Here is a 27,514-nt window from a genome sequence, read left to right on the forward strand (position 1 = left end):
GTGTCTCTACACAAGGGGGCACATAGATGTCTATTACCTGGAACTAGAAGACTTTCTGACCTCTCCCTCTCCCTTTATCCCTCTCCCTCCCCATCACTGTCCTTGACTCTCTCTTCCAGTCTCTGGTTTTTGTTTTTGTTTTTGTTTTTTGGCTTTTCGAGGCAGGGTTTCTCTGTGTAGCTTTGCACCTTTCCTGGATCTCGCTCTGTAGCCCAGGCTGGCCTGGAACTCACAAAGATCCTCCTGGCTCTGCCTCCCGAGTGCTGGAATTAAAGGCATGTGCCACCACCGCCCAACTCAATCTCTGGTTTTTGAGACAATATCTCACTATGTAGACCATGCAGGCCTCCAATTCACAATCCTCCTGCCTCTGCCTCCTAAATACTGGATTACCATCACACTGGCTCTGATCTTTCTCCTGGAGGTCACCCATGAGTTTCACTGTCCCTCTAGATCTACCCAGTACCAGTCAGGATAGATGACTGGGATGCCGAGTCCCCCATGTAGACACCACTTCAGCCCCAGTGCTGGAGTCCTGCTGTCTTCACTGAAGAACCTGAGAGAAAACAAAAAAAGCCAGGTGGAGCAGGTGGCAGCGGTGGCACACGCCTTTAATTCCAGCACTCGGGAGGCAGAGCCACATGGATCTCTGTGAGTTCGAGGCCAGCCTGGGCTACAGAGTGAGATCCAGGAAAGGTGCAAAGCTACACAGAGAAAAACCAAAAACCAAACAAACAAAAAGGTCAGGTGGTAATGGCACCCACCTTTAATCCCAGCGCTCTAGAGGTGGAGGCAGGTGCATCTCTGTGAGTTCAAGAACAGCCTGGTCTATAGAGTGAATTCCAGGACAGCCAGGGCTACAGAGATACCCTGTCTCAAAACAAAAACAAAAACAAAACACCTGATAGAAGCTGGCACGGTGATACATGCCTGTAACTCCAGCACTCACCAAGGACGTAGATCCATTCTTGGCTGCAGAGAAAGCCTTTGAGGCCAACCTGGGTTACATGAAACCCTGTCTCAAAAAGAGAAAGGGGGAGAAGGAGGAGAAGGAGGAGGAGGAAGGGGAGGAGGAGGAGAGGGAGAAGGAGAGGGAGGAGGAAGAAAGGAAGGAAGAGGAGGAGGAGGAAACAAGAATAAGTAAACAAAAAGCTGATGAAGAGGCTGCATGTTACTCTTGTGGCCACCTCAAGGCCTTTCAATGTGCCACTCTTGAGCTCTGCTTCCTGTCATATGCTGGATATCCTCTGGCCCTTATTTTGGGCCCAGCATAGGCAACACCTCTTGCCAATAGCCCTGTCTATCCTGGACTACCTTAGAACAGCACTGGGCACTCTGCTCCTGCCAGACAAGAAATCCCCTTCCCTAGACCTGTATGTCCCGCTCAGAATAGAGACAGCCTCTCCATGTTCACCCACCTTCTGCTGCCCTGGTGCAATGGACTTGGGCCAAGCCACCCACAGCCTGCAGACAGCCTGCTGGAGCCTTCTCAACCCCTGGAACTGTAAGAGCCAGTTCCCAATGACCCCTTCCCATAGAGCTAGCTGCACATCATCTTGACTCAGCCTCTCTGGAGAGCTGATACAGTGTGGCAGAGAGGAGGGATAGGGGAATTGGGCTGAGGCAGGAGGGATAAGGGGGTGAGTGTTCCTTTAAGGCACACACACATCAGCTTGGCAAGACATGGCTATAACCCTAGGACACAAAAAGAGGAAGTTAGAAGTGTAGAGGAAGTTAGAAGGAGATGCCTCCGAAGCTGAGGCCAGGGCACACAATGAAGCCCAAGAGTCTTGCAAGCACCAGACACCCGCTCCACCTCCCTATGAGACGCCTCTTCATCCCTATTGACCCCCCCACACACACACACACCATTCATTCCTGGCACATTGATAGCACTTGCTCTAATGGGCTCGGTCCTAGGTGCCACTGGTTCAGAATGGACAAAGAGGACAAAGTTCAAGGCCTTCCCTTAACCAGGAGACAAGAAATAAGTAAATAAATGACCATGCTTCTCTTGGAGGAAGGTAAGAGCTACAAAATAGTGCAGGGTGAGGGACGTGGCAATCGTGGTGCCTACCGAATGGTTATTCCCAAGTATTAGTATGCAGCCTCCTCCTCACGCCCACTACAGGAAGAGCAACAGACATTGTGCCTTGGCTTCAGTTCATTCTGTATTTGTGCTCTGTGCGTCTATCATGGAGGTTCCTAGTATTGTGGCTGAGTCCCTCTGCAAATCTTCGACTACGGAGTTTGCATTCCTTAAGGCCTTCCCTGCTCCTGTCGCGCCCTCTGGTGGGAAGGAGCTGTCCTGCAGCCAGATGGTCCTGGGAGACTTTATTTACATAACCACCTTTTTATCTTGCTTCCCCCAGCCGGCTTCACCCCACAGGAAGGATCCTCTCCCTCTTTGGTCGACGAAGAGCCTAAAAGGAATGCTTTCGCTCTCCATTCGTAGACTAATGGTTTACGCCACTTCGAAAAATGTTCTTGACTTTACAGCCTTTTAGCACGTGTAAGGTATTCTTAGAAAACGTGAATTCTACACATGCTCATTTGCCTGGCACTGTTAGGAACAAAGCCCACATGGTTTCCCCTAGGAATCCACATGCTGTATTTAACCAGTGTAGTCTTGGGAACCATGGTTTGGCCTAAGCTGGCATCCGACCTCTGCTACCAGTTTGCCTTGTTAGGAATCACATAGCTCCTTTCTGTGTTTTTTGGCTTTCCCGTGGTATTGATTTCCTGGCAAACACGACTTTATTTGTTTTCCTGTTTTGATATGACACCCAGCTGTGGTGTAGCTCACTCACTGGACCAAGTCTGACTGTCATTTATTTGACAGACATCTGGATGTTCCTAGCACATTGCTACTGCTGAGAATCCAGGAGAGCCAAGCAGGACCCATAGAACGGACATCCACTGAAGGTGGCGAGGCAAGCTGGTTGGATAACACCACAGCCACTATTACACAGGACACCCTGGGCTACTCCTGAAGAGGAAGTAAGGTTGTTGCCGTGTTTGGGGTTGGGGTTGGGTCCTGTGGGAACCGGCAGCCCACAACAAATTTCTGGTTTTATTCTAGTGCCCACATGAACTAATGAGAACACTGGGTAAAGGCCAGTGTATGTCTCAGAGTTTTGTGTGGTGGGGATGGGTGGTTGGGGGGGGTGTGTATGTGTGTATGTGCATATGTGTGCATGTGTGTGCCTATGCATGGAAAAGACAGAAGTCTGGGATGTCATTCCTCAAGAGACACTGTCCATCTTGTTTTTGTTTCTTCTGAAATGGAGTTCCTCATAGCTCACCCAAGTAGGCGAGGCTGGCTGACCAGCAAACTCCAGAGATCCTCCTGCCTCTGCCTCCCTGGTATTGAGAGTACATCATCATGCCTGACTTTTCTTACGTGGGCTCAAACTCAGGTCCTAGCGCATACAGAGCAAGTACTTCATAAACAGATACATCTCCCCCGACTCAGAGCTTTTTAAAGGCCCCGCTCCCCACCTGTGTGTACAATGTGGCGAGCAAGGACAAAGAAAGAGATCACCCAGGGCTACTGAGCTGCTGCTGGTGCCTGTGGAAGTACACTGGGGCAATCCAGTGACAACTTGGTGCTGCCTCCTTCTCTATTAACAGCAGGCCACTCTCAACTACAGAACCCATAAGAGAAATCATTAGTCAGGTAGGACCCCAAAGTGGGACTCTGCTTTTTTTGTGAGTCAGTCTCATATGATCTGCACCCCCTGCGAGGCATCCTGAGCTCCTCTTTCATCTTGTTCACTTTGAAGAGCAAAGAAAACATCCTTAGGAACTGGCCCGGCATCTTCCCACGAGGCCCCTTCTGAAGGCTAGGTAGCCAAGATGGCTACAAATTTCAAATCCCAGGTCATTATTAGAATTTTCCTATTGTGTGGCTTTAGCGCGTCCCGTCCCCCCCCATGTGTGTATGTGTGTGTGTTTCTCACTGAGCTTAGAGCTGATCAATGGCTTGCCAAAGATCTCCTGGGAGCCACTTGTCTCTGCCTCTCAGTGCTGGGGTTACAAATGCATATCACCATGCCCAAATTAGAGGTAAACTGAGGTAATCACGCCTACACTGCAAGCTCATTCCCCACTGTCATCTCTCCAGCACCTTCGTATGTCTTATGTCTCAAGAACAATTGTTTTATTGACATACAGCCATGTACAATGGTCTACACATGGTCTCCAGCTGCTTCCCCATTATAACGGCAGGTGATTAGCCATCGGACCATATGCCTATGATTTTAAAACCTTGGCCAACCGGCCTTTTGGGGAGTATTGACTGCTCCCTGTATAGGCCAGCAGGTTCCCATCAGGCAATAGGAACAATTTCAAGACTGACTCCTGAAAATTATGGCTTGGGAAACAGTCATAGGCTGCTTGCTGGCCCCTTAGTGGTGAGCAGTGTGTGTGTGTGTGTGTGTGTGTGTGTGTGTGTGTGTATCTGTTTTCAGTCCAGATTGCCAGAGGCTAGCATCAGCTGAGAAACATGCTACATATCCTGGTAATCTTAGTAGTTATACTTTTGCAAGCAAAGTAGACTGATCCAAGGTGACTAGTGGGGTGCCCATCCCAAGCTTTGCCAGTCTGTCCCATCCATTTATACTAAGTGGGAGTGTTCCAGACCCCAGCTGCAGAGATGGCCTATAAGTCTTCCTTATTTATTTTATGTGCATGGGTATGTCTGTTTACCACATACATGCCTGGTGCCCTTGAAACTGGAGTTACAGATAGTTGTGAGCCTCCACATTGTTGCTGGGAATTGAACTGGTGTCCTCTGGAAGAGCAGCCAGTGCTCTTAATCACTGAGCCATCTTTCCAGCTCCTGGCCTATATTTAATGAATGGGTTACAAAGGGCTTTTCTATATGTTACTAACTTTGGAAGAATTAGAATGAAGTTTCCAAAGATCCAGAGGTTCCTGGGGTTTCAGATAGTTTGAAGAGGCAGCCAAGAGGCCTGAAGGTGGCATTGCCAAGCAGTATGAAAGTACCTACATTCCTTTTGTTTTTGCAGACAGGGTCTTACTCCCAGCTTAGCCTGAAACTATGTAGCTCAAGTTGGAGATTCTGCTGCCTCTGCTTCCTGAATGCTAGGATTACAGATATTAGTCACATCTGGCTGCAACTTCCTGAATGCTAGGATTACAGATATTAGTCACATCTGGCTGCAACCTCCATTTCTGAGGCAAACGACTTTCAGCTAATGGCCTGTATTACACAAGCCTGCAACACCTCACACCAAGCTAGAGGGTCACAGATCTCTACTAGAAACCCCAGAAGTGCCCACTAACTGGAATTCCAGGCACCTGGATGTCTTAGAAATAAGGTTCTCAGGTAAGTATGTATGCTATCATCTGAACCAGGACTTCTGCATGTACTGTCTGAAGGTTTTATGACTAGCTCTAAAGTGTTGAGTCTCTTTCCCTAGTGCTTTTTTTTTTTTTTCTCGGCCTAGTTTATGGTTTTCTAAGTAAATATATAAGAAACATAATCGATGCATTACTTTACAGAACACTTCACTTGTACCTTCTGGAATTTAAGGGTTTTACTGTATAGATGCTAAACCCATTTTAAATATTTTCATACTTTGTCCTATTTATTACTCTATCTTAAGCATTTTTTTTTCTAGAGATATGTAAACACTCTTCTGTTGTTTTTCAAGACAGGGTTTCTCTGCCTAGCCCGGCTGTCTTGGAACTTACTCTGTGGATTAGGCTGGTCTTGAACTCAAGAGAACGGCTTGCCGTTGCCTCCGACTAGGATTAAAGGCATATGCCATCACTGCCCAGGGTAAACAATCTTTTAAAAAAAGATTTGCAATCATCTGTACTTCTGGGTCTGTGTGTGGGTTTGTGCATTTGAGTGCAGGTGACCTCAGAGGCTAAATCCTTGATTTGAACCACAAACTAAATGAATAAATGTCACCATACAACACAGAAGGCCCAAAAGCCAAAGAAGAGATTACATTATCAGGTCTATTTATTTATGTAGCCCTGGCTGTCCTGAACTATGTGGACCAGGCTGGCCTCAAACTCACAGAGTTCTGCCTGCCCCTGCCTCCTGAGTGCTGGGATTAAAGGCATGCTTCACTACACTTGGCTAAGTCTTTTCTTTCTTTTTTTCTTTCTTTCTTTTTTTTTTTTTTTAAATTTCCTAATATATGGTCTTCTTAGCTATTCAAGCTGACTTGGAACTTACTCTATAGCCCCAGCTGTCCTGGTACCTGTGATCTTCTTGCTTGATTCCTGAGTGCTGGGATTGCAAACATGTGCCTTCACACCTACGTGTGCTATCACACACCTGGCTCCATTACTGATTTTACTTATCCTCACTGTCAGCAATGTACACACAGCTGAGTGCTTACTTGGGGCTACTACCTGAGAGAACACCTGAATAGTTTGTTGGTAAGAGACCTCCAAGCATTCTGTATCCCCCAAGTGAAAGAACAAAACCCCCCTACTACTCCCAGGGGACCCAGAGAGAAGCAGAGCAGGGAAAAACAGTAGCAAGGTTGGTTTTCCACACCAGCTTTTGAAGAAGGAAGTTGCCTTTTCTTACTCCACTACTAAAAACATGGATGACAGGCTTATTTCCAGACAAAACAGGAAATATATTAAATAATTTCCAGAAGGAAATCTCCTTCAATGAGATTTAACATTTTAATTAATGTGTTATAAATCGAACACTGATAACCATACACTAATATGCTTGCTATGATAAACTAAGCCTTTGAATCATACTGTCAAATACAACTTCAGAACTTGCTGCAACAAAACACCCAGTTATTGATATCTTGAGAAACAGTCTTATTTCCTTTGGCTTGCAACCTGCAAAGTTGAATATGATTATTAAATAATCCACCATCTCTCTATCCTAGAAGGCTACAGAAAACTAAACCACTCACAGTTAGGATTTAAGAATACAGCTTTAATTTCTTGGTCATTTTTGATCATATAAATATATAAATCTTAACAAGGTAACACTGTTAACTGTAATAAAGGCCATAAAAATAACAGCTCTGCCATATTGCACAGATAAATTAATTCAGTTGGCTTCCCCAGCCCCCCCACCAAACAACTTCCGGATCAGAACTGGAGGACACAGGGATCTACACTCTCGGCATTGAATATTGACAATATCAAGTCGTTTACAGAAAATAAACTTTTAACAGTCCACATCCTGACATCATAAGGCAGGATCTCATAACACTCGGAACAAGAGTCTCCTTGGAGTCCTCCTGCGGCAGAGGTGCAAGCTCAGAGCTGCGGTCTGTCATCGCAGCTGGGGAAGTGGTCCTCGGTCCGAAACAGGACCGGCGGCTCGTAGGCGGCGCGCTGGGGCCCGCTGGGCGCCGACTTGAAGAGAGAGGGAACACTGATGGTGTGCAACAGCCTCCGGAAAGCCCGAGGGAAGGTCCCCAGCTCGGCTTCGGCCTTGGTGACCTGCTCCTCCAACCTGGCCACGCTGCAGCCGATCATCCTCACGAAGGCCTCGAGCTTGTCGATCCTGCCGTAGATGTGCCTCATCTCCGCCGCTTTGGCGTGAATCTGCGGCACGCCCTCGCTCACCACGTGGGACGAGTCTCCGCGAATCATGTCCAGCATGCCCACGAACTCGTCCACCCTGGCCAGCAGCTCCTCCAGGCTGGCGTCCAGAGCCTCCACCTCCGGCCGCGGGCCCGGGGCGGGCAGCAGGCTGGAGGCGTAGCCCAAGGCGGCGCGGCGCAGCAGCGGCAGGTCGCGGCCCGGCGCGTCCACGGGGCCGTCATCCTCCCACGGCCCTGACGCGCTGCTGTGGCTCTGCGATACGTGGCCGCTGTCCCCGCTCCACGCAGCACCCAGCGGCTCAGCCTCCTCAGTCGAGGCCTCTCGCGGGAGGGTTCCGCCGGCGGGTCTGTCCTCCATGGCCCGCTCAGCCGCTTCCGGCGCTAAGCGGTTACGTCACCTTCCCACGTTTTCTGCTTCCGGCGCCGCCTGAATGCGTCACGCTATTTACAGCCGGATAATCTTCTGCATAGATTCCCAGGATGCCCAATCGGCTACCGTCCTCCTTGCCTGAGCATTCGTTTTGTGTGCCAATCCTGTTTCTACATGTTAATATTCCAGAAAGGATGATGATTAGATGATAGATAGGAAAATGGGTAGATGACAGATACATAATAGATGATAAATAGATTAGGCCAGTTGTGCTATATGCATTTAATCCCAGCATTCCGGAGACAGGCAGACAGATCTCTTGAGTTCAAGGCCAGCCTGGCCAGTTTCAGGCTGGCCAGGGCTGCATAGTGAGACCTGGTCTCAAACAAACCAACAAACCAATAGATGATTGGTAGGTAGATAAAGGGTAAATTGATAGATGGTAGTGTAAGAGGAATACAATAAAGCAGATCTAAAGATGTCCATGTCCTTCTTGCATATCCACATAGCTAGGTTATCTCTGTCTGTTCACCTGCCCTATGGCCAGTGAGGCTAAGCCTCTTCGGATGGTGTGATATTCCAAAGACCTGCCTGGGAAGTCAAACTCCAGGCGTTTTAGCTCAAGGCGTTTGTGCAAACAAAACATTTCTCATTTTTTATTATTAAAGCAAGCAAAACCACGAGGTGACGTTTATAATTAAGCAAATACAAGTACAGCAAGGAAATACACCTGGCGTCATTATCTTCTTTGGTCTTGTGAAAAGAGCCAAGAATATTCCTCCCAGGCCTTTGCCCTTCCACATAGATAATTTGGATATGCCAAGGCATTCCCTTCATATCCTTGCTTCCAAGTGTATTCACTTATTATAATTTATGTGATTCTTTCTAGAAGGCCATCTTGTGGAAAGAACATTCTGCACTCTGCCCCACCCATAGTTCACAGAAAGTTCACAGCTTTCTTACACAGCTCCCATATCCATCCATTGTATAGGACCCACCAGCACCCATGCAAGGTTCCTGCCTTCTTCTTTTCCTTTACCAGTGATAGTAAAATAAACTGTAAGCAAAGCAAGGAAGGTGGAACACAAAATCATCCTAAGGATGTGTTCATCTCAGCCTCTTTACAAAAGAAATAATAGTTCCCAAGCATGGATTACATCAAGGTGTTGCCAGGGAGGGAAAAACACAAGATGGGAGTAAAATCTTTAAAATTCTTAGAAACATCGAAGGTGCCATCTCCCATGCAGTCTGGTAGGTCTTATTCTTCAGCACTGTCATCTGAATAAAGGCCTAAAGCAACAATTAAGAAAGTGGGGAACAACTGAGAAAGGCTGGGGCTGTTTACTAACGATGCACATGCACAGGCAGGCACCCACACACAATGCAAAAGACTAGGTGGTGGAAACAGAGTTGGAGTTTATGAGGTGTTCAACACATACTCTTCATGGGTAAAGTTTACATGACCTCTTTCTGTAGAATATGATTTTAAGATGTGTTATAATTGTTTATGCTGTGGAACATTTAATGATGCAAAGATGTGTTGCATTCTTTTGTATTGCATTTATTTAGCTCTGGGAAGCTGTGTTACTTTGCCTGTCTAAAACATCTGATGATCTAATAAAAAGCTGAATGGCCAATAGCGAGGCAGAAGAAAGGATAGGCGAGAGAATAAATGGAAGGAAAAATCTGGGAGAAGAGGATCCAGGAGCGAGAGAAGGAGGAGGATGCAAGTGGCCAGCCACCCAGCTACACAACCAACAATGGAGTAAGAAAGAAAAGATACACAGAAATAGAAAAAGGTAAAAGCCCAGAGAGGCAAAAGGTAGACAGGACAATTTAAGGAAAGCTGGCAAGAAACAAGCTAAGGCTGGGCATTTATAATTAAGAATAAGCCTCCATGTGTAATTTATTTGGGAACTGGGTGGTGGGTCCCCAAAATAGCTAAGAGCAAAAGAATAAAAAACAGCCAACAACATCTTTTCCCACTGGGAATTAGAATTAGAGAAAAACAAAAACAACCTTGAGCAACAAAATAGAGAAAACTACAAGCTGTTTCAACTCTTCACCATGCCGGTCCTCTGTGCTGGCTGACCCGAGTCCACCACTGCGAACCTAAAACAACCAGGAGGAACTTGCTATGCACACATGAGCGGTCAGCCTTTCATATCCAGAGGTTAAAAAAAGAAATGTTAACCACTTCTGGGAACACTAGTTCCTTAATCCAGGGTCCTCTGATGTACTTGCCATCTAGAAACATCTGGAAAGCCTTAGTAACAGCCTCTCTCTGCCTTTATTCTTGCCTATTTCTCTGTCCTACATCCACACTCTCACTGTGTGGTCTAGGTTTTCTTCAGTTTTCCAACATGATATGCTTAGCAGGCATACCTTGGGTGACTGTCCTATTGGAAATGGCATTATGTTCCACTGAGTGGTTTTGAAATCTTTTTTTATTTTTTGTTTATTCAGAGCTGAGGACAGAACCCAAGGCCTTGCACTTGCGAGGCAAGCATTCTACCATTGAGCTAAATCCCCAACCCCTGAAATCTTTCTTATGGTGTCTGCATGTTGACTTTGATATAAATATGGATCTTGGGGTTGGGGATTTAGCTCAGTGGTAGAGCGCTTGCCTAGCAAGCACAGGTCCTGGGTTCGATCCTCAGCTCAAAAACAAAAACAAAAACAAAAAAGAAGAGCAGGAGAGATGGTTCAGTGGTTAAGAGCACCGACTGCTCTTCCAGGGGTCCTGAGTTCAATCCCCAGCAACCACATGGTGGCTCACAACCATCTGTAATGAGATCTGGCGCCCTCTTCTGTATACATAATAAATAAATAAATCTTTAAAAAATATGGATCTTAAATGCATTTGGATCTTCAAAGGTAACTTTCTTATTTCAGAGGACATATTCTTGCCACTCGGCTGTGTTTTGAAGAGTGAAACATAGCTGTGTACTTTGCTGCTATCTGTGTGACCTGATTATTTTCTGGCACCTTGCAGCCCATGAAGAATTATGGTCAAAACCTACAAGGGTTGGTATAGTTCAAGGCATGACTAAACCGTACTGTAGCTGGTGAAGACTGTGTGGATAAGATTCCTTTGCACAAACTGGAAGATTCAGAAAATGGATAGCTTTGTCTGTACTTTGGAACTTCCGCTCCTCTGGGAGGCAAAGGAGGAGAGCTAGGTGTTGTGGTGCATTGTCTGATGTGTCTTGTGTAACCTCAGGTTAATTTTTTAAAGTCTATCTGATACTGTGTGGTAATGAAGCTTGAAAAGAGAGTAAGAAGTGCCCGTACTGTCATAAGGTCCTCACCATCACAGGGGCTTCAGAGATGCTGGAGAAAGGGGGGACGTTATCAGGGCCCAGGCAGCAGCTCTGGCAGGCATTCAAGGTAAACCAAACACTCACTGAGCATTCATTTGCCTTTGCCTCAAAAGATTCATCTATAAAGCTGGGTTTTGTTTCTATTTTTATGGTGGTTTTGTTTTTTGTCCTTTTTTTTTTTAAATTTACTTAAAGAATGATGGAAATGGAGAGATGGTTTTGTGGTTAAAAGCACAGGCTGCTCTCTCTGAGAACTTGAGCTTGGTTCCCAGCACCCATACCGGACAGCTAACAACTGCCTATAACTCCAGCCCTAGGGGATCAGATGCCCTCTTCTGGCTTCTATGGGCTCCTATACCCAAGCAGAATACACTACTGACACACGCACATAACACATACAATGATAATAATCTTTTTTTAAAAAAAAGAATAGTGAATTTTTTGCTCAGGTAACAGAAGTCTCTGTGGGTGTTAATAAACAAGTCATATGTGAATCATTAAAAAAATTGATGTTCTCCCTTTAGGCCTTGATGTCAAGCAGAATGAACTTGGTGTAGCTCGCAAGGTCCCCAGTAAGTACTGTGGGGGACAGAGGTTTCTGGAGTCATGGCAACAAAGTGGCAGAATCAGCTGCACTCCACTGCACCTTGGCCTCCTGATAATGGCTTTGTGTTCTCCAGTGGACAGGTACTGATGGGGCCATTGACACTTTGGACACTTTCTGATTATCTGGGGAGTGACGACCATGCCTATGGTCGTCACAAAGATTATTCAACTTCAGTTTAGGGTTAGTGGAAGACTCAGAGACAGGGAACTGTCGCAGTTGTGTTTCTACAGCTGCGGCAAAACATCATGACCCAAAAGCAAGTCGGGGAGAGAAGGGATTTTGGCTTACATTGCTGTTCATTATTGAAGGAAGTCATGACAGGCTCTCAAACAGGACAGGATCCTGGAGGGGTGCTGCTTACTGGCTTGCTTCCTACTTTCTTAAGAACCCAAAATCACCAGCCCAGTATTGGTGAAATTATTAAGGCCACTCTATGTAGTTAAAGGTTTATTTTGTGGGGTAACTTACAAATGAAGGGATAGGTTGCAGGGTCTGGGAAAGGGATGGCACAGTCCAGCGGTGTTCTCTGGAGAACTCTGCTCGGTCTACCTCCAGCGTCCAAGGTCCTGGAACCAAGAGAAGCCTCTCCTCTCGATCCTGGGTCTTCAGCGTCCTCTCTCAGCCCCGAAGTTCCTCAATGGGGAACTTCCAGGCCAAGGCTGGAATGGCTACCCACTACAGCCCAGGAATGGCATCACCCACCATGGCCTAGGCCCTCCCTCATTGATCACTCATTGAGAAAATGCCTTACAGCTGGATCTCGGCGAAGCATTTCCCCAACTGAGCCTCCTTTCTCTCTAGCTTGTGTCAAGTTGATACACAAAACCAGCCAGTACAGGAACCACACAGAAGTACAGGTAGGAACTAGGCCTGATCTGAGCAGAGCGGGTAGGTCCAGCTGGGCTTTCCTGGAACTGATTTGGTGTCTGCCTCTGTCAATCAAAGGAGTACTATAACTACACCCTGAAGTCTTGGTGGTTTATTTCCCATTATGTAGATGTTCATTGCAAGCCAACCTCTCTGTATCCTCTTAACTGCAGGGCCTGGATGGCAGAGCATCTGTCCAGGCTATTGTGGATCAGTTTGATTTTATTTTTACTACATTTATTTATTTTTGGGCATGTGCACATGAGTGCTGTGGTATACACATAAAGGGCAGAAGTAAAGCTCACACCATTCCCAGTTAGCTCTCTCCATTTTTGCCTCGTACTTGTGGATCAGATGTAACCGTCTTGTTAAATAAGAAACACAGAGCCAGTTGCAGAGTTAAAAACCAAGAGGTCAGAGCAATAGCTGAGAGCCTTACCCTTCACTGCTTCTGCTGTCTTTCCTCTCCGCAAGAGAGCTACTTCTGTCTGTGTGTCTTTTCTTTTTATAGATTTTCTGTTTTGCCTTCTCATTGGTTGTAAACCCAACCACATGACCTCCTCATCACTGCCTGTCTGTACAGACCTCCAGGACTTCTATGGTTGGTATTGAAATTAAAGGCGTGTGTCGCCATGCTGGCTGTATCCTTGAACACACAGAGATCCCCCTAGCTCTGCCTCCCAAGTGCTGGGATTGCCAGCCGCTGCCATGACAAGGAAAATGTAAGCCACGAGCCACGTGGCAAAGTATAGATTAATAGAAATGGGTTAATTTAAGATAGAAGAAGTAGATAACAAGGAGCCTGCCATGGCCATACAGTTTATAAGTAATATAAGCGTCTGAGTGATTATTTTATACGTGGGTTGTGGGACTGCAGGGGCTTGGTGGCACCTGGAGAGAAGCTCTCCAACTACATGGATCAGATGTAAGCTCTCAGCTTCTGCTCCAGGGCCATGCCTACCTGCCTGCTGCCATGCTCCCCAGCATGATGGTCATGGAACACTAGGACTGTGAGCCCCTGAGGAAATGCTTTCTTTTGTAAGTTCCATGATCATGGTGTCCTCTTGTGGTGTGGTGAGGTATCCATCAGAGAAGACCATTTGGACATGGGTTCAAGCCAATAGAAACTCTTTATTAACCAGTTGGTGACTATGCTGGGTGTTGAGGATCCAAGTGCAGTCCCAAGATGTTTTCAGGGTGATCTTTTAAGCACAAAAACCAAACCATATCCTGGGTTGACACACCTCAGTTATCAAGAACAGTTAGCCAGAAGCAGAACTACAAAGCCAAAAAAGCAGGGTTAGTACATTTAGGGACTTTCTGTGAGCTATGAACTATGATAGATTTTAGGTCTCTGTTCTTGTTTTGGAAGGTGGTGTTACCTACATGCTGGGCCTTTCATCATGGCATCAGTAGTGCTAAGGTCTGAGGCCTGTTATAATGGCAATAGAAAAGTAACTAAGACATCCAGATCCAGTGGAGAGACACTGTCTCAAAAATTAAAGGTGAAGCTGGGTGGTGGTGGTGGTGCATGCCTTTAATCCCAGCACTTGGGAGGCAGAGGCAGGTGGATCTTTGTGAGTTCGAGGCCACCCTGGTCTACAGAGTGAGATCCAGGAGAGGTGCAAAGCTACACAGAGAAACCCTGTCTCAAAAAACCAAAAAAAAAAAAAAAAAAAATTAAAGGTGAATACTAATGCGCGCGCACACACACACACATGTGCACACACACACACACACACACACACACACACACACACACACACTCCCTATATACACATAGTAACCATCATATATACTATCTTAGTTAGGGTTTCTATTGCTGCAATGAAACACCATGACCAAAAAGCAAGTTGGGGAGGAAAGCTGTTATTTGGCTTACACTTTGATATCACTGTTCATTACTGAAGGAAATCAGGACAGGAACTCAAACAGAGCAGGAATCTGGAGGCAGGAGCTGGTGCAGAGGCCATGGAGGGAGGAATGCTGCTTACTGGCTTGCTCAGTCTGCTTTCTTATAGAACCCAAAACCACCTGCCTGGGGATGACACCACCCACAGTGGGCTGGTCCCTCTCCCCATCAATCACTAAGATCTTATAAAGGCAATTTCTCAATTGAGGCTCCCTCCTTTCGGATAACTCTAGTTTGTGAGTCAAGTTGACATAAGAATGACTAGCCAGTACATATTATGTACATATTTTGTTTTTGTTTTTGCTTTTGTTTTGGAGCTGAGGATTGAACCCCGTACCTTGTGCTTGCTAGGCAAGCGCTCTACCACTGAGCTAAATCCCCAACCCCGTGTACATATTTTTTTAAAACTGACTATACAGGGGCTGTAGAAATGGCTCTGTGGTTAAGAGCACTTGTTGCTCTTGCATAGGATCTGGGTTCAGTTCCTCATACCCACATCATATGGCTCATAATTGTCTGTAATGATGGTTCCAAGGGATCTTATGCCCTCTTCCAGCCTCCGATGGCACCAGGAACACATAATTGCTTATAGACATACTTTTAGGTAAAACATCCACATATAGATAATAAAAATAAATCTTAAAAACATTTTTCTGTGTATGGCTGTTTCGTCTGTGTGTATGTCTGTGTACCATGTACATGCCTAGTGACCGCAAAGGTTGGAAGAGGGCATTAGATGCTCTGGAACTGGAGTTACAGACAGTTGTGAGCCACCATATAGGTTCTGGGAGTTGAACCTGGGTCCTCTTCAAGAACAAGTACTCTTAACCACCAAGCCATATTTCCAGCTCCCAAATAAATCTTAAAACAAAGAAAGTCGAGCCCATAAACAGACATGCACACATATATATTCTATAGACAGATGTGCATACTTCCCTGGGTTAGCTGATAATAAATGGTACAGATGAATAACATTCACACATAAGTCACTTTCAATTTTTTCAGTACCCCAGGATTCATCCTAACTTTGTTTGCTTTGAGTGCTTGAATCTTCTGAATCATTCTTTTATCAGTTATTGTTTTTTCAGAGACAGGCTTTCTCTGTGTAGCCTTGGAGCCTGTCCTAGAAATCACTCTGTAGGCCAGCCTGGCCTCAAACTCACAGAAAGCGGCCTGCCTCTGCCTCCCAAGTGCTGGGATCAAAGGCGTGCAGCACCACTGACCAGCCTGAAAATTTTTATGTGTGTATGTGTGTGTTTGACATATGTGTATAGGTCCCCGTGGAGGCCAGAGAAAGGTAATGGATCCCCTGGATCTGGAACCACAGAAGACTCCAAGCCACCTGACATGGGTCCTCTGAAAAAGTGGCAATCACTCTTCTGAATCATTCTTAACCTTGGGCTGCTGGGTGGAGAGACTGTCATAGCCCTTGCTTGATGAAATGGAATGTAGAGGCATGCATGGTTTCTTGTGTCTTTCTTACTTGGCTCATCTGCATTTCATAAGTGATCACGTGTCATAGAATCTAAGCAACTGCCAAGACACCTTGCCACTGGCCTTGGCTTTGTCAGCGGCTCTGGAAGCCATCTGTCTGTCCTGTATGTATCTGTCATTCCCAAACTCCCCTTTTTTCTGAAATCTGAGATTTCACACTGTCTTCCAAAGACTCTGCAGATCCCACTGCCTTCAGCTGCACTGGCTGGCAACAACTGGGCTAACCATTGACTTCTGTTTCTTCTGGAAACACTGTCAGAGCCTCATGTTCACATGACTCACCATGGCAATTTTCCTATCTGCCCAAACCCTCCCATTCCCCTGTGACCCAGCAGCACCGCCAGCCTCCCTTACTCTCTCTGTTTTTCTTACCAATACTTAAAATGCAATTTTTAAAAAATCATCAGGCTTCTCTCTGTAGATTATCAGCCTCTGGGGAGGGATGTTATTCACTGCTGAATTCCCAGAACTTAGACCAGCATGTGGCTGACACGTGGTTTGTGCTAAATACTCAGGACAATCAGAGGTCAATAAGGCATGAAAAGTAAATGTGTATGTGTGTGTGTGTGTGTGTGTGTGTGTGTGTGTGTGTGTGTGTCTGTAGAATATGTGTGCACCTACATGTAAGTATGTGTGTCTATGAACATATGTGTGGAGGACAGATATTAGCATTTAGGTGTCTTCCTCTATTGCTCTCCATCTTATATTCCATTGCATCTTTATTTACGTTATATGTGTGTGGGCTTTCATTTGTCAAGGCGCAAGTGTAGAGGTCAGAGGTCGACATGCCCAATTAGTTCTGTCTGTCCACCATGTGTGTCCCAGGGATCTAACTCAGGTCATCAGGCTCGGTAGCAGGTGCATCTGCCCTCTAAACCACCTAAACAGCCTCACCTTACTTTTTGAGATGCAGTCTCTTCCTGAACCCAGGGCTTGCCGTGGCTAGACTGCATGGCCAGCAAACTGTAGACCTGCTTGTCTCCATTCCCACGGCAGCAGTGTCATGCATACGGCCACCATGCCCAGCTTTTGAAAATTAAATTTAGTTGCCTGCAAAGATTTCAACTGAGGTTTCTGAGCCAGACACTCTGGGTCGTTCTTGACAATTGCCTTGTTCAGCACCTCCCCGCTTCAGTCTGTCACCAAGACACGTGGAGTCTGCCTGTGCCTTGGATTCATCAACTTGTTTTCAGCTATCTCAGGCTTCTAGCATTTAACTGTCTAATGGGCTCTCAGCTTTCAGTGTTATCCCAATCCTGTTAGCAGATCAGCTTGAGGGAACTGGGATTTCATTCCTTCACTGGTCCTTAAGAAATTCCCTTTGCCTTCTGGTCAAGGTTGGCACACACCTTTAATTCCAGCCCTTGGGAGGAGGAGTCGGTGGATCTCTGTGTTGGGGGCAGACTGGTCTGCACAGAGAGTACCAGGACAGTAAGGGCTACATAATGAGACTCTGCCTCAAAAATAATTTTGTGTTAGATGCTTTTATTTGCTAGTGGCATTAGAATCAAGAGGGCCACTTTAAACAGTGAAGTAACAACCAGCCAGATAGACAAACATTCAAAAAGACAAGACGCCCCAGTTGCTTCCTTCTATAAGGGATACTTGTTTTCAGCCTAGGAGTGATGGGAGGAGGCAGGATGACCCCCAGTTGGAGCATCAGACAGGTCAGAGTTTTTGCTGTTCTGCATCTCCTGTGATTTGAAGGCTCACACTTTATTTTTTTTTAAATTTATTTATTTTTTGTGTGAGTACTCCATCTGCATGTACGCCTTTATGCCAGAAGAGGGCATCAGATTCAACTGTAGATGGTTGTGAGCCACCATGTGGTTGCTGGGAAATGAACTTAGGACTTGTGGAAGAACAGCCATTACTCTTAAATGCTGAGCCATCTCTCCAGCTCCTGAAGGCTCACACTTTAATAAGTGGTGCACTTGAGTGATCATTAGTTTGTTTTTGTTTTTTTAAGTTAAAAATTCCTTAATTTTTTATTCCTGGTACCACTACCACAATTTACAGGGCAATATACCTGATGTAATGAAAAGAAAAAGAAAAAGAAAAAGGAAAAGCTACAACAGATAAAGACCTCAGGAATGCACATCTAATTGTCACTACATTGCATGAATCAATAGCTGCACTTTGCAAACTGTGGCTATGACAGTTCAGAACAAGAAGGGTTTTCTGTTTGAAGCTGCAGTAACTTTTCTGACTGTGGATCATCGCTCCTTCTGTGGCAGATTTTTACAGTTCCTCTAGTGCATTTAGGACGACTGTCTCAAAGTAACCTGCAGCTTTCCTGACAACTCCTCACTCGCTCTCCTGCTCAGAACTGGAGCCCTTTTCTGCTGTTTTTTTTAAACCTTCTGCTACCATATCCACCACTTCCACCAGCAGATCCATAGCCACCACCATAGGGACTGCCTGAGCTTCTTCCACCAAAACTGCCCCCTTTCATGGGCCCATAATTTGATTGCTGTTGTCCACTATAATTTCCAAAGTCATTATAGTTCCCACCACCACCATAGTTACCTCCACCAAAATTTCCTCCTTCATTGTAACCATCATATCCTCCTCCACCACCACCATATCCACCACCTTGGTTTCCATAGCCTGGTCCACCACCACCATAGCCTCCTCTACTGCTGTAACCAGGTCCACCACCGTGGTTGCCACCATCACCTCCAAATCCATTATATCCACCATCACCGCCTCCATAACTACCTCGGCTGCCACCACCTCTACCAAAGTTTCCACCATGACCAAAATTACCTCCACCACCTCCAAAGTTTCCTCCATGACCCATAAAGTTGCCAGATCCACCTCTATGACCTCGCTGTGACCCAGCAGACTGCATTTCTTGTTTAGAAAGGGCCTTTTGTACATCACAATTATGCCCATTAATAGTGTGGTATTTCTGAACAACAGTTTTATCAACTCTGTCATGATCATCAAAAGTTACAAAAGCAAATCCTCTCTTTTTTCCACTCTGCCTGTCTTCTATAACTTCTATGGTTTCAATTTTGCCATACTTTTCAAAGTAGTCTCTCAGATTATATTCTTCTGTATCTGCTTTAATACCACCAACAAAAATGGGCACCAGGCTTTACAGAATCCTCTCTAGAAACGGCTCTCTTTGGTTCCACCACACACCCATCAACCTTGTGTGGCCAAGCACACATTGCAGCATCGACCTCTTCAACACAGGAGTAGGTCACAAAACCAAAGCCCCTGGAACATTTTGTTTGGGGATCTCTCATTACCACACAGTCTGTGAGTGTGCCCCATTTCTCAAAATGTTCTCTTAAGCTATCATCTGTGGTTTCAAAGCTCAGACCACCAATTAACAGCTTCCTCAACTGTTCTGGATCATGGCCCTCCATTTGAGACCGGACTCGCCTCTTCCAACTCGAGTTCAATATCGTGATCATTAGTTTTAATTGTCAATTTGACATAAACTTGAATCACTAGAAAAGAAAGTCTTAGAATTGTCTAGATCAAGCTGGCCTATGAGGAACCATTTTGATTACATTAACTCAAGTGGGAAGATTTGTCACCTGTGGGAAGCACTATTCCCTAGGGAGGGGATCTTGGACTGTACGAGAACAGAGAAATTGAGCTGCATACAGGCAAGCATGCATTAATTCACTGGTCTCTGCTCTTGATTGTGGATTTGATATGGCTATCTGCTTCACACTAACCTTGACTTCCTCATCATGATGGACTATACCTGTAACTGTGAACCAAATAAACCCTTTCTATCTTGAGTTGCTTTTTTTTCCATGTTATTTTATCACAACAGGAAACAAAACTAAGACAATCTTCAAATATAAAACCCATGAAAAAGACACTAGCTATACCCCTTTCTACCACATGGTAATGACTAAGGTGTCCTGATGAGATGTTGTGGGGCTTGGCATTCCAGGTCAGGGCCCAGAGTCCAAGTAGAGTAGAGAGGAATCCCTACACATCTCAGAGCCCCTATGAGCAGGGTGGGGAGAGTGTCCCCAGTGTAAAGAGTGTAATTGATGGAGAGAGCTTATGGTATAGGATGGAGATCCTTCCCAGGAAACCAGCCCAGGCTTAGGGGGAAGCCAGTTCTCAGGGGTATTCTAGGATATTCTAGGTGTCAAACCCAGTAGAGCAAGGAGAGTGTCCACACATGGGACATCGTAGTGCTGCTTGAACCAGGAAGACCACAGTAGTAACTGAAAAGGGAAGCCTTGGAAATGGCCACCTGGGAGATGAGTAAGATGCCTTTTCAGGGGAAGACTTTAGGGGGTCCAGAGTCTGAGCTAGGTGAAGAGAAAAGGGAGGCACTATCATATGGAAAGAATCCTGTGACATTAGTTAGGATGGAGGTCTCAATAGTAATTTTTTTGAATTTAACATATGTAAGGGATATAGAATTCTGGGTGTGCATAGAATCTTATGTATATACCTACAAATGTCTCCTGGTTCTGTCCACTAAGAGGGACTAGGATCTTGGATTTTGGATACTACTTTCCACTAAAGGAACTCTGGACTGCTTAGAGAAACAGCCCGCTCTAGAGCTAAAACAAGGAGAGTATTCTAAGAATGTTGGGCACAGATCCAGAGCATACAGATGACAGCTTAAGTGGCCTCCTGCTTGTTAGTTCAGTGTCAAGTTTGGTCATCAAAAGACACCAACAGCAAAATAATAGTAACAGAATACAGACCACTAACTAAAATGGGTGATCACTAGTTTATACCAACAGCAATATGCGAACACATGAGTGCCCCACAGTAGTTAATACCACAGGGGAGAAATGAGTACCCATGTTCTGAAGCCTTTGATCTGACAGTTGGAGTCTGTTTTTCTCCTATTTTTGTCTCAGTTACTTTGTTGTTGTTGTGATAAAAATACCCTGACCCTGACAAAACAACTTAAGGGAGAAAGGGCTTATTTCCACTCACAGTTCAAGAAGGATAGAGTCCATCATGGCCGGGAAGATATGGCAACAGGCAGGCATGGTGCTGGAGCAGTAGCTGAGAGCTTGCATCCAGAAGTAGGAGGTGAAGAGAGAGAGAGAGAGAGAGAGAGAGAGACTAGGAATGGTGTGGACTTTTGAAACCTCAAAGCCCATCCCCCAGTGACATACTTCCTCCAACAAGGCCACATCTTCTAATCCTTCCCAAACAGTTCCAACTGAGGACGAAGCATTGAAATCTATGCGCCTATAAGGGCCATTCTCATTCAAACTACTACACCTAGCATGGTGCTGTTAAGATGGTAGAGGAAAATCAATCAGGTCATGACTTCACAAATGTATTGATGCAGTCTTAGACCTCAGGTCATGTGCTCTTTGGATGTGGCTCTTGCTTCATACCCAGGAAGGTGTGCACTCCAGCGAGGTGACTGTGGACCTCACTCTGGAGACATAGTGTATGTCTGAAGCCCAGAAGACTGTGAAGAGTAGGGTGGTGGAAACCATGGGAATCTGGTCTCTTGGAGCAGGGGGAACCAGACACAGTGTCCTCTATTGGAGCAGGAGTCACAGTGAGATGAGAATTGCTGGGGCAACCATGAAGTCATGAGAGCCTTATCTCTGGAAAACATCCCCAAAGTACGGCATTCAGTAAGAGTCTATCCTGTGAAGGAAACAGAAAGATTGACAGAGGGGATGGGGTGCAGCTCAGTTGAGCGCTGGCCTGACATGCATGAAGCCTGGGTTCTGTCTCCAGTGTCACATTAAATAAGTGTGGTAGAGCACACCTGCAATCCTAGGACTTGAGGTGGAGGCCAGAAGATCAGAAGTTCAAGGTTATCCTCAGATACATATGACCCTGTCTCAGGAAAAAGAGGAGGAGGAAGAGCAGGAGGAGGAGGAGGAGGGAGGAGGATCCCTGTGTCTTGACAAGGGAGGGTAGGAGTTACCAAGCCTGGTTAGAGAAGCTAGAGAAGGATATTGTAGGATATTTGATCACACTGTGTGAAATTGTGTCTATGTTTTACCTAACCTGCCTAAGGCATCTGATTGGTTTAATAAAGAGCCGAGTGGCCAATAGCTAGGTAGGAGAGGATAGGCGGGACTTCTGGGGGAAAGAGAGGAACTCTGGGAAGATTAGAGGTGGGAATTTGCTAGCCAGACACAGAGGGAGTCAGATGTACAGAATGGAGTAGAGGTAAAGAGCCACATGGCAGGATGTAGATTAATAGAAATGGGTTAATTTAAGGTATAAGAGCTAGCTGGTGACAAGCCTAAGCTAAGACCAACCTTCATAATTAATAATAAGTTTCTGTGTCATTATTTGGAGGCTGGTGGACCAGAGAAAATCTGACAAAGTCTGGCTATAGAAGGATGCTTACAGAGGTGGCACACTGAACTTTGCATGCTACAGCCCTCTAGGTCTTAGATGGAAAGCGTAGAAGTCTACCCTCAGTGACCTAGTTCCAGAAGACTTCTCTGAGAGCTGGGTTCAGAGATACACAGCTTGAGGCCTCCTGCAGCCTGCTACAAAACTCATGCAACCTTTGCGTAGCCCACTTCTCTGCATCAATTGCTGAAGCCCTTATCTAGGGTGAGGGCAGAGTCTTGGAGACCCAGATGAGGTGTCCACACCTCAGGTCTGAGTAAGGCTGGGCAGTGAGGACTCTGGTACTTATAGCAGCTTCCAAGGCTTCACCTCCCTCCAAAACTAACAAGCTGAGAGATTTTCACCCAGAGCATGGTGACTGACTGGTTAAGCAGCAAGAGAAAAGAGAAAAGGGTCTCTGGTCTGATGTACCCTTTAGGTCTCAGCCTGTCATGTTAACATCACCTCCCATCCACCTTGAGATATGTGCACCCATCCCAAGGCAATCCATTGTATAGATATGTCTGCATCTCCTCTCTAAGGGGGTAGCCTGTGTGCCCTCTTGAAGTTCAGGATTTCTTCAGAACACTTGGACAGGTGTCATGTGCTAGGCATTCAGAGGATGGGAGAGGCCCTGAAATCGGACATAGTTATCAGTGTCTCCTCCATGACCTCAGCTGGGTCACTGATTCCTAAAGACAGCGTCAGGACACTGACATGAGTGGGGACAGTGGTCCACTGGCAGTTCTCATCCCCACTTGTAACATGTTGTTTCTCTCCCTGCCACTGGGTGTATCTGGCCTTTCTCAGAAACTATTACTATGGAAAAAAAAAAAAAAAAGAACTATTACTATGAGCAACATCAGTTACAAACATCTCAAGCGGCCATGAGGCCAGTGCACAAGGCTTAGCCATATTAATAACTCAGCAGAGCCAGGACCATCTGTCCAGCAAAATGTGATTATGATGTAGATGACTACAGGCATGTCCAGTTGGGTCCTTCTAGTGAGATGTCTCTTTGTTGGGCAAAGACTTCAAGGTTTAAAGCAAACAACTGGGTTCTCTCAGCCTGTCAGCACTTCATAAACATTTATTAACCAGAGGGACACTGGCCAGTTCAGCCCAAGGAAGTAACTGATAGCAAGAGCTTTCTGGAAGCAGGTGATCCACTGCCAAGGCTCTCCTGGGGACTCTGTGAGGAATCCACCCTACCAGGCATCATTCAGTACCCTCCTGAATCATTTGGAAGCGACCATGACAGGCAGAAGTAAGAGCAGCTACAAATACAATGAACTCACTGACATCCATCAGGACATCTCTGTTGGTGCCTAGCTCCTTAAACTGTTTCTTTGTTCAGATCTGCATCAGCTCCAGTCTAGAGGAGAGAGGGGCCCGAGTCACGACAGGGATGCAGTGGGTCTCAGGCAGCTTCAGCCTCGGGATGTAGATGTAACCAGCTTGTTAAATAAGAAACCCAGAACCGATTGCAGAGTTAAAAACCACGAGGTCAGAGCAAGAGTGGAAAACCTTACCCTTCACTGCTTCTGCTGTTCTTCCTCTGCTGTGAAGGGTAAGGTTTTCCACTCTTGCTCTGACCTCGTGGTTTTGAACTCTGCAATCGGTTCTGTGTTTCTTATTTAACAAGCCGGTTACATCTACACCGGGAAGAGAGGGAAAAGGCACCTATGAGTGGGCCACATGTTGGTCCAGCTGTGGAGTCAGCCACGCCTTGGCCACACAAAGATGCACAGGTATATACAGGCTGTGAGATGCTCTGGGTGGTATGACAGGACATTAACTAACCTTAACCGCTGATCTACCTCCCAGGCTCTCACACCTAGCTTTTATGGAGGTGCTGGGGATCTCAACCAGACTTGCATGCCTGGATGGCGGCTGTTTACCTACTGAGCCATCTCCCTAGCCTTCTGTGCTTTCCATGGGCCTATCTGCTTTACGTGAGCCGGCAGGCCTCACAACTTTACAGCAAGGGTCCTGTCTCATATGTGTTAGTCATGAGACTAACAGACCCAGGGCCCAAGGGACCTGCAATGAGGCTCTGCTCTCTTCTGCTCCAGCACCCTGCTCAGATCCTAGGTCTTTTTGGAGAGGACAAGACTGGTGCAGTCTCTGAAAGCCTGCTCACGTGACAGGGCTAATCTGCCACCCTCACTGAGAGGTGGACAGAGGGCAGATCTGAGCTTCAGCACCAGGTGGGGCTAGTAATTCAGCTGAGGACTGGAACATTTTATGTTCCGGTGGTTGTTTCAGAAAGCGTGAGTCCAGACCACCCATTAAGCCACCACTGTGTGCACGAAAATAGATTGTTAATTACAGCAGGTCAGAATGGCTAAGTATGGGGAAGCTGTAAATTCAACAGTCAAAGATAATGGGACACGCCCACCCACCTAGACACCCCCCCCCCCCCCCACACACACATCAGAATACCTGTGCCTGCTGGCTCAGTTTATAAAGGGCTTGCTGCAGGATCTGGGTTTGAGCCCCAGAACCCACAAAAAAAGCTGAAGGGGATAGTATGTGCTTGTAAACCCAAGGAGTTGGTATGGTGATATTTTATTTGTGCTGCAATGTGATCTTATTTGTATGTTAATAAAGTTGCCTGGGGGGTCAGAGCTAAAAGCAAGCCATTTAGCAGAAGTCTGGCAGTGGTAGCACACGCCCTTGATCCGATCACAAGGCAGGCAGAGTCTCTGTGTGGTCAAGGACACAGCCAAGTGGTGACCCGAACCTTTAATCTCAGTATGAACCATAGAGACCTGGAGGTCTGTATAGACAGGCAGTGATGAGAAGGTAGAACAGAAAGGCAATAAAAAGACATGGGTCACACAGGAGGAGGTCTCTCTCTCTCTCTCAAGGGAAGGATAGCAGCGAGTGGTAAGATAAAGTGGCTTTAGCTCTTGGCTAGTGCTCTGATCTCTGGGCTTTTAACTCTTTATTTGGCTCAGTGTTTCTTATTTAAGAATTACATCTACAAGTTGGAAACTGATAAATCCTTGGGGCTTGGCTAGTCTAGCTTAGTTGGTGAGTTCCAGCTCAATGACCTTATCAAAAAAGAAAGAGAGAAAAGGAAGAAAGGAAGGAAGAAAGGAAGGAAGGAAAAAAAGGAGGGAGGGAGGGAGGGAGGGAGGGAGGGAGGGAGGGAGGACAGAAAAAAAGGAGGAAGGGATCCAGAGGAGCCAACAATCAAGCTAATGAGAGCTGTCCTTAGCCTTGGGCAGAAAAGCTCCCACCTGCAGTGGCAAAGGTCAATGCGGAGACACATAACTGGCCCAAATGCTGAGGGTAAGTGACTGTTGGGTGCTCAGCCCTAATGGGACATCTGCACCCTTCCCTCCCTTGAAAGTTCAGGCGCTACCACAGAAGAGGCCATGTAAGAGCCGGGGAAGGGAAGGGGAGCTGTCAAAGCTGGCAGGGCTATCCCACATAGGAACTCTCTGGGGCTGTGGTTACCTGCACAAAATGGGGGCCCATCTGCTGCCCACCGTGGAGAGGAGAGGGGCTTATGAGGCCCACCCCTGTCTGAGGAGCTCCTGGCTGTCAACAGTGCTGGGGGCCGGGAGGCTGGTTCTTCAGCTACGTAGCCACCGGCAAGTTGCCCATTTCCAGTAAATAACCTCCCAACGATTGTGCAAACGATCTTCATTAAACTCATGGAGTCACACACACAAAACAGAAAAGATATGGATGCAGGAATTGTTGGAAGAGGGGCTCAGTGGGAAGGAGAAAGGAGTAAGGAAGGGTAATGTGGGTGTGAAAATGACCAACATGCATGTATGAAATCGTCAAAAAAAAAAAAAATATTAGGAGGGCCGTTCCTGCCGCTGAACTGTGGGGGGCAGATTCCCGGGGCCTGCTGGGAACAAGACTTCTAAAAGGCAAATATGTCTGGAAGGCTTTGGTGCAAGGCCATTTTTGCTGGCTATAAGCGAGGTCTCCGGAACCAGAGAGAGTACACAGCTCTTCTTAAAATTGAAGGTGTTTATGCTCGAGATGAAACTGAATTCTACTTGGGCAAGAGATGTGCTTATGTGTGTAAAGCAAAAAACAACACAGTGACACCTGGAGGCAAGCCAAACAAGACCAGAGTGATCTGGGGGAAAGTAACTCGGGCCCACGGAAACAGTGGCATGGTTCGGGCCAAATTCCAAAGCAACCTTCCTGCAAAGGCATTGGACACAGAATCCGTGTGATGCTGTACCCTTCCCGGATTTAAACTAATGAAAGTAAATAAAAGTGGATTTGTGCTTTTGTTAAAAAAAAAAAAAAAAAAAAATATTAATCATAAAAAAACTCAAGGTGGGAGCTCCTGAGGAAATATGTCTGAGGTTGACCTCTGACCTTCACAAGCATGTACACCTATGTACATACACACATGCACACATGTGCTGTACACCACACAGACACACACACAGACAGACACACACACACTCCCTGAAGGTCAATTTCTCAAATTTTGATAATCTCCAGAACATCCCATTCTCCATGCACAAGTCAGCGATGTGGTGGCTGTCCTCAGAAAGCTCCAGATTTAGAGAATTCACACTATTATGTTAACCTCCAAACAATATGAACTTTTATATTAGTCAGAATTTTGCACATAGCAATGTTTGTTTGGGGGAAAGAAAAGGGAAAAAAAGTCTGTGTTCAAGATGGCTCATTTCTTCTCTCCACACGTCTGTATTTTTCTGCCATTCACAAACACATTACTAACAAAAACAAAACAGATGGATTTTATTGTAAAAGTAAGTCATCGCTGTGTTCCTGTTTAGAACAGACACACAATGTTCTGGGGTATGGGGTGCCTCTGAATGACACTTCTGACTTTCACCTTCAATGCCAGCATCCGTGTGTGGACCCCTTAGATGGCAGGAGGGCAGCGTGTGGGGAATGAGGGGGTAAGAAAAGAGAGGGGGGATAGGGAAGACCAAAGAGAATAAGGGGAGGCTGGAGGGAGGGAGATCCACCATGGGCCACCCGGAGCAGAAGCAAGCAGGCTCCTGGCCTCTTGGGAGGCTTCCTGCTCTGGGGTCTTGCCTGAGCATT

The 27,514-nt window shown here is 46.2% G+C and overlaps 3 protein-coding genes across 3 annotated transcripts; 1 reads left to right on the forward strand and 2 right to left on the reverse strand.

Moving 5' to 3' along the window:
* Window positions 1-6,667: 6,667 nt before the first annotated feature.
* Window positions 6,668-7,950, reverse strand: Bloc1s4 (biogenesis of lysosomal organelles complex 1 subunit 4). Its single transcript, XM_036201095.1, has one exon. The coding sequence runs from the start codon at window positions 7,921-7,923 to the stop codon at window positions 7,276-7,278; it is 648 nt and encodes a 215-aa protein (XP_036056988.1). The 5' UTR covers window positions 7,924-7,950; the 3' UTR covers window positions 6,668-7,275.
* A 10,511-nt stretch (window positions 7,951-18,461) lies between these two features.
* LOC118591860 (heterogeneous nuclear ribonucleoprotein A3-like) lies at window positions 18,462-19,533 on the reverse strand. The gene is given in 2 exon segments (XM_036200324.1): window positions 18,462-19,227; window positions 19,229-19,533. Coding segments are annotated over 2 exon segments (1,056 nt in total). The 5' UTR covers window positions 19,519-19,533.
* Window positions 19,534-26,318: 6,785 nt separating this feature from the next.
* Window positions 26,319-26,715, forward strand: LOC118592505 (60S ribosomal protein L35a-like). Its single transcript, XM_036201537.1, has one exon. The coding sequence runs from the start codon at window positions 26,353-26,355 to the stop codon at window positions 26,659-26,661; it is 309 nt and encodes a 102-aa protein (XP_036057430.1). The 5' UTR covers window positions 26,319-26,352; the 3' UTR covers window positions 26,662-26,715.
* Window positions 26,716-27,514: the final 799 nt, after the last annotated feature.

Source organism: Onychomys torridus, chromosome 10, assembly GCF_903995425.1.
Source record: "Onychomys torridus chromosome 10, mOncTor1.1, whole genome shotgun sequence".
NCBI classification, from domain to species: domain Eukaryota; kingdom Metazoa; phylum Chordata; class Mammalia; order Rodentia; family Cricetidae; genus Onychomys; species Onychomys torridus.